General features: G+C 40.9%; 1 protein-coding gene across 1 annotated transcript; it reads left to right on the plus strand.

Annotated features, from left to right (window-relative positions):
* The first annotated feature begins 364 nt into the window (after positions 1–364).
* LOC122244724 (uncharacterized) lies at positions 365–6953 on the plus strand. Its single transcript, XM_086538189.1, has 4 exons — positions 365–373; positions 657–807; positions 5646–5707; positions 6190–6953. The coding sequence occupies exons 1-4, from the start codon at positions 365–367 to the stop codon at positions 6892–6894; spliced, it is 927 nt and encodes a 308-aa protein (XP_086394315.1). The 3' UTR covers positions 6895–6953.
* The last annotated feature ends 547 nt before the right edge of the window (positions 6954–7500 follow it).

The raw sequence follows: 7500 nt of genomic DNA on the forward strand, positions 1-7500 counted from the left end.
AAGGGAGTAAGCGAGAGAGGGGGGAGGGAGGATGGGAGAGAAAGGGAAATAGAGAAAGAAAGAAAGAGAGAGAGGGAGGCTGATTTATATGAAAAAAGAGGGGGGAGGGAGAGAAAGAGACAGAGAGAGAGATAGATAGATAGATAGATAGATAGATAGATAGAGAGAGAGAGAGAGAGAGAGAGAGAGAGAGAAACCGGGGATGAAACAAATTATATGAAAAGAAGAGAGCAAAAATCAATGGGAAGCCTATGATAAAGTAGAGAAACAGAAAAGAAAAGAAAAAAACAGGGAAAGATGAATTCCATCGCCATCTGCAATATCATCGTTAATGCATGATGTCTTTGTGTAGAAACAAACCGACATGTATCATGTACGTTTTGTAGTGCTCGTGAATTTTGAAGAGAGAGAATATACAATTCGAAAGTAAATGAATATAGAAATAATAGTGTGGAAATACCTAAATCTATTATTCCACACACGCAAAGCCAAGTAATAGATCGAATAAAACGCTGAAATTTCCATCTCGTTGCCGAAGTTACGTTTTCTTTAAAATTTTCCCATTTTCTTTAAAATTTTCCCGTTTTCTTTGCATCACTCGATTTCACCGCGACTTAACCTAACCTTACCTTCTCTTTTTTTACCTTCACTCCTAGGTCGCTGCGAAGCCAGAGCTCTACCCTGTGGTGGTGGTTCGCGGTGGAATGCCAGAGGTTAAGTCTACCAAATCAATGACAGAAGGGGGCCATGTTACCCATACTTCCGCTCACTGGCCCGCGCCCTGTCACCATTATATCTACAGATCAGGTCAGAATAGCCGATTGGATTTGACTTTATTTTTGCTTTTTTTTACCTTCTTCTTCTTCCTCATGCGCGGTTTGTGTGTTTGTTTGTATGTGTGTGTGTGTATGTGTGTATGTGTATGTGTGTGTGTGTGTGTGTGTGTGTGTGTACGTGCGTGATCATCACCAATACACACTCGGGTCAAGTCAGTTTCACAAAGAGGATGTTCGAAGTGTTGGGTCGGTATATTTGTTGAATAATGGAAGTATACTCTTCTTGGTATACTCTTCGTAGTTTACTGTTTATAAGCCAGTGGTTAGACTCTATATCTAATAGAATTAAATACTTTCATTCTATCAAAGTTTGTCCTACAAAGTTAGGCCAATAGATGGTTTTCACACTAAAAGTTAAGAAAAAGATATTCCAGTTAATTAGGAATGGTTCCATTCATTCCCTTATAATTGTGAAAGGATTAATTAATTGGACGATAAACCAGGAATATTCCAATGAAAAAAAAAATTCAATTTAAAGTTTAAAAAAGGATAATTCCACTGAATTTTAGAAGAGGGTTATTCCATTAGAAGTGTTCCATTGAAAGATAACATTATTCCACTGAAAAAACAATACAGGATTATGAATAAGAAACATTGAGACATAGGAAAGGCTTATTCCATTGAAAGAAAGAGTTCAAAATCCGCTGAAAATTAAGCAAAGATTAATCTTTTGAAAGATAAGAAGAGGTTAATTCCCCGAACATTAGAATAGAGTTATTCCTTTAAAGATTAAGAAAGCGTCGATTCCCTGAAAGATAAGAGAAGATTATCGGAAAAGGATTATTTAATTTAGAAAGTAATCCATTGAAAGATTTAAAAAATGATAATCCCATTTTCTATAGGCCATAAGAGGGCTAACTCACCTATTCATAGTCAGGATATGGATGACCCGTATATCTGCTAGTTTAGGAGTCAGCCATTACACTAAAGAGGTAAGTAATAGATCAGTAAAAGGCCAAAGGACCGAGAGACCAGAAGACCTACTTCAGGAACAGGTCATCCAACGAAGAAATGGGTCAAGGTCAAGAAAATATCTAACGTCTTGGAAGATCCCGGATGTAGGGTGAGACTTGTTCTGTGTATTTTTTTTTTCTTCTTCTTCTTCTTAATCTAACATTGCCCATTAGCCAAGGCGTTAGATACCCTCCTCTTAAGAAACTTTCTAATGGTCCTTTTGAAATAGTTCATTATTTGAAGATTTTACCTTTTCTACTTTACGTATTTGTCAAAGTTTTGAATATCCATGTTTGTATCTTGTCTTGCATTTTATTCAGATTTTATGCCATGACAATTTGACAGCATGATTTTAGTCTATTTATATTAATTCTAATAGACTGTGTGGGAGAATGACTCTTTTGCTCAAAGCATTTTGATTTTTTTTAATTATCTTTAAGAAGGGGACTTTTGATATATATATAAAAAAAACATTCTGTCATTATCCCCTATGTGTGTATATATGTTGTTGTTTTTTTTCAATATACAATATACTATTATAAGAATGTTTCCGTCTACATTTTCTTCACACATTTTGAAAGGGGTTTTATCCCCCCTCCCCCTTTTTTGAACCACCCTATTTCCCAGATTTTTTTTTTGTCTTTGTCGGTATGTACATTTTTTCGGGCTTACCATCTCACCTTTTAGAAATATACATATACATCATTTTCTACGTGAAAGTCTCTCGTAATTCTTCAAGAAAATCAAAAGAAACGGGAACAAAAAAAAAAAAAAAAAAAAAAAAAAAAAAAAAAAAAAAAGTTAAAAATAAAAGGATCTAATCCCATTGTATAATTTCCGTGTTTCTTCTATTTGTTTCGTTCGTTTCTGATGACGGTTTCAGATTCTGTGCTCTGGATTAAAGTAGACTCCGACAGTGTGCAGTGGAGTCGGCCAGCCCCTAGTAGCCGAGGTAGCAACTACCAACTGTTTATACTCACACACGCACAATTGCAACTCATTATTTTTAACAATTTGATTTGGGAATTTTCGTTTTTTTGGTTTTCGATTTTTTTTTTCTTTCATCCATTTTGTTTCGTCTGATCGTGCTCATGACTGGCTTCTTTTGGATTTTGATTTCAGTGGTTGCTGATTTGATTTTTTTTTTTTTTTTTTTCCCTGTTTTTGGTTTTACATAAATGTGTCAACATCTTACAGTCTACAGTCATAGGTATGATATGCAGTATGTGCTCAACACGCCCGCACACACATCACTTGTATTTTGTTTTTTTTTCTTTCTTTCTCTCTTTCTGAGGTATAAGTCTTATAGTCTTATTCTACTTGTCTACCCTTTCCTTTGTTTTTTTTATTATTCCCCTTTCGGATTTTTTTTTCTACATTTGTTTAAATGTAGAAAAAAAACATCTTTTTCTGGTGTTCCTTATTTCCTTTCGTTCGTTGTCTTATTGTCTATCCTAAGATAAAGTTCATATTGTTTTACCTTATCTATTATGTTCTCGTTTCATGTATCTTTCTTGTTTCGTATTTTCTTTCGTCATTTTTGTGTATCCTTATTTTGTGTATCCTTATCTATGTCGTTTTATATGTTTGTTGTTCATTGTGAATATTTAATCATTTTTATGTTAGTTTTTGTTTTTGTTTATGTATAAATCAATGATATTACAGGTGATGGGTCAAGAAGCAAAACGCAGATGTAGTTGCAAGCACAAACACGTAATTTATTATTTACCTAGATTTTTTAGGTTCGTAAACCATAGCTTTTTTCAAAGATGTTTTTACATAGTTTTTTTTTTCATTTTCCTTTTTTAGACCCATTTTTTTGTGGGGGAGTGCGTGCTAGTGGCCACAGTTTCTTTTTTTTTAATATTTCGTTTTTTTTTCTCTCTCTCCCACAAGAATAACTCGACAGAAACATAAAGCGTTCTTGATGATTCTGTCCCGTAGACTGCCGTACATATATATATATAAATACATTTTTTTTCAACCTTGCTTTCTCTAGCTCTGCCAAAGACTGCATCCCTCTGACTTTCGGTCGCTTGCCACAGAACCGAAGAATCTTTCATATATTTTTTTTTGTTTCTTTCTCTTTCTCGCTCTCTCTTTCTGTCTGTCTATCTTTTCTATATCTTGATATTTTTTTTCGTTTTGTTTCTTGTACTGGCAAGTCTGTTTTCTTCTTTCTTTTTTTGTTTTTGTTTTTAATTGTGTCTTGCTCTTTCTTATTCTCTACTTGCCAGTTTCTCTCTCTCTCTCTCTCTCTCTCTCTCTCTCTCTCTCTCTCTCTCTCTCTCTCTCTCTCTCTCTCTCTCTCTCTCTCTCTCTCTCTCCCGTTCCTCATTGTCCCCCCTCCACACACATACACATACACATACACATACACATACACATACACATACACATACACACACATACACACACACACACACATGTGTGTGCACATATACATATACATATACATATACATATACATATACATATAATATACATATACATATACATATACATATACATATACATATACATATACATATACATATACATATACATATACATATAATATACATATACATATACATATACATATACATATACATATACATATACATATACATATACATATACATATACATATACATATACATATACATATACATATACATATACATATACATATTCATATTCATATTCATATTCACAGAAAAACATACCAACCCCACCATCCTGCTGACAACCGTAGGCTGAATCACTGTATAATTACCACTAGAAACGGAGCATAGGGGACACCGTGACGAGCCTGCCTGTCACCATAGGTAGTGAATCATCAAACAGCTCTAGAATATCCAAAGTAGACCTGACACTTAGTTAACATCGGCACTGTATCATCGGCACTGCATCACCGACACTGTATCCGAGTTTGTTTGTCTTATCAGTGTCGTGAGTGATCTGTTAGTGATAAGCCAGTGCTTTGATTCACCTGTGTTGTTAATGAGCGTTTTAGGAGGTTTAGATTTTCTAGCTCGCTGTGTTACGACCCTGACTGACTCGACTTCTGAAATGCAATATTCGAGACTCCTCAATTTGGTTAATCAAAGAATTATTAATAGCCAACTTGCGAAAATTAATGATAATGATAATGATAGCACCAGTTTAAGGAGGCTAATAAGTATTTTGACTGTTACTGTAATTGTAGTATAAACATCGACATTCTTCGTTGATTCGTTGCACTTAATTATCTTACACTAATTCTTAGTGTTTGAGTAACAGCTGCCTAGCTAGAAGATTGACTGACAGGATCCGGTGGCACTACATGACTGACAGAGTGACTGATTATTATATCTTCCTTTTATACCTCGACCATTCATCCACCACGACCCCTCTCGTCTGACATGTTCCCATTTCTTCCCCTTTCTTATCCATCTTCTTCTTGTATCCCTGCTTTTCTTGTCCTTTATCCTTTCTCTCTCCTTCCTCTCTTCGCCCCGCCTCCTATCTACCACCGTTTACCCTTTCTTATCCATCTTCTTCTTGTATCCCTGCTTCTCTTGTCCTTTATCCTTTCTCTCTCCTTCTTCTCTCCGCCCCGCCTTCTATCTACCACTGTCCTCCCCTTTCTTATCCATCTTCTTCTTCTTGTATCCCTGCTTTTCTTGTCCTTATTGTCCTTTATCCTTTCTCTCTCCTTCTTCTCTCCGCCCCGCCTCCTATCTACCACTGCCCTCCCCTTTCTTATCCATCTTCTTGTATTCCTGCTTTTCCTGTCCTTTATCCTTTCTCTCTCCTTCTTCTCTCCGCCCCGCCTCCTATCTACCACCATCTCTCACTCCTTCGTCTAATTCCTTGTCCTTTACACCCCAGGGTCTGTGTCGACACCAGAGGGATCCCAGAGTTCCAGCTACACTTGCGGAGCCACGTTGCAGGTAGGGTGTGTTCGTCTGTGTGTGTGTGTGTGTTCTCTTTTGTGTGTGTGTGTGTGTTTTCGTTGTGCTCGTGTGTGTTTTTGTGGGTTTGTGGGTTTGTTTTCGTTGTGGTCGTGTGTGTGTGTTTTGTGTGTTTGTGTGTGTGTGTGTTTTCGCTGTGGTCGTGTGTGTGTGTATGTTTTTGTTTTTTTTGCGTTTATTTGTATGTTTTTTGTGTGTGTTTGTATGTGTGTGTGTGCGTGTGTGTAATAGAGAGAGAGAGAGAGAGAGAGAGAGAGAGAGAGAGAGAGAGAGAGAGAGAGAGAGAGAGAGAGAGAGAGAGAGAGAGAGAGAGAAGATTGGGAATATTGACAGAAAGAATATTGTAGGTTTATTGAAAAATGATCTTTCACACAGCTTAGTTTGTGCAAAGTGTTTTTTCTGCCATTCCATCAGTCATTTTTGAACGTGAAATCCTTTCCCTAATATGTAGTCTTTTGCAGAGTGACTACGGGCGGTGCCGTGTGTCGTCCCCCGGGTGCGTCCTCGCACTGGCGTCCCCTGCGTCGTCCGTGGGCCCTCACAACTCGGACGTGTCCAGTCTGCCGCCCACTTCGCCGCCCTCGCCCCCTGCGCCCACCTCCCCGACGTTGCCGCCCTCGCCGGCCACCAGAGAGCTTCGCGACGTCCTTCAGAAAATCAGTCAGCTTCCCGGCGCCGCCTCGCCTCCCCCGCTCACGCCCGGGCCCTCCCCGCTCTCCCCCTGCTGCCCGCCGCACTACCGCCCTCCCGACGACGCTCTCCACCGGATGGACCGCTCGCTGCGCCGCCCCTACAGTCCCCCGCCGCGGCAGCGTGCCCGGCGGCCCCTGGGCGCCTCCTTGTCCCTAGACGTCACCGCTCCGACACGCCCACGGTCCTTGCCCCTCACAGCCGTGACACCCTCCTCTCCGCCCTGCCTGAACGACCCGCCCTCGCCCCTCTTGCCGGCGTCCACCTCCACGCCCAACCTGGCGGCCGCCTGGCCCTCGCCACCCGGCCGCACCGTGCTCGTGGCGGCGCTGGTCGACGGCGAGCGCGTGGTGCAGCGGCCCGAGCGGGGCGCCGAGCACCTGGCCCCCGGCGAGGGCGACGGCGAGTGGGGCAGGGATGCGTCCGACAGGCGCTTCCGCTGGAGGGCGAGGGACAGGTCGGCGGAGCGGGTGTGAAGGGACACCAAGACAACCCTCGTCGCCTCCTCCAGTCACTCTCGCCGCCACACCGAAGCTAGATTTGCCATTTGCAGCAATAGTTCCAAATCTGACGGGACCTCAGACGGGGTTCGCCAGGAGAGAACGGGTCCAGGACGCGTCTGAAGGACAAGCACCGCAGAACGGAATGTGCAGAGAGAGCAGAGTCACCCTGGCCAAACCTGGAGGCTATGCCTCATGCATTGCAATGACACAGGAGCCCGGTAGAGGCGTCGGGGGAAGAGCAGTGCCTATAAACAAAGCTCTGGTTGACCCAGAACATGGAAATTGGGAAAGTGAAGCCACATCATCTTTTCCGATACATATTCAGTTAAAATGCAGTTACACGCCAAGACTACTGTTGCGGCAGCGTTCATATGCGTCTGCAAAACTTTTAACAACCCAGAGGATGGCACGGCCAAAATTAATAAGACAACGTTTCAAAAGTGGAGGAAGTGTAATATCTTTTTAAAATGGTGATGAATGGACAACAAATACCAGATTATAGGATATATCAACCCACTTCAGACGAAGAACGGATACTCAGAATGAAGTAACAGAAAATGAGATTAGTTAAAAAAAGCC

This window comes from Penaeus japonicus, unplaced genomic scaffold (assembly GCF_977035675.1).
Source record: "Penaeus japonicus unplaced genomic scaffold, GWHDUDI00000001_assembly GWHDUDI00000007, whole genome shotgun sequence".
Taxonomy (NCBI): Eukaryota; Metazoa; Arthropoda; class Malacostraca; order Decapoda; family Penaeidae; genus Penaeus; species Penaeus japonicus.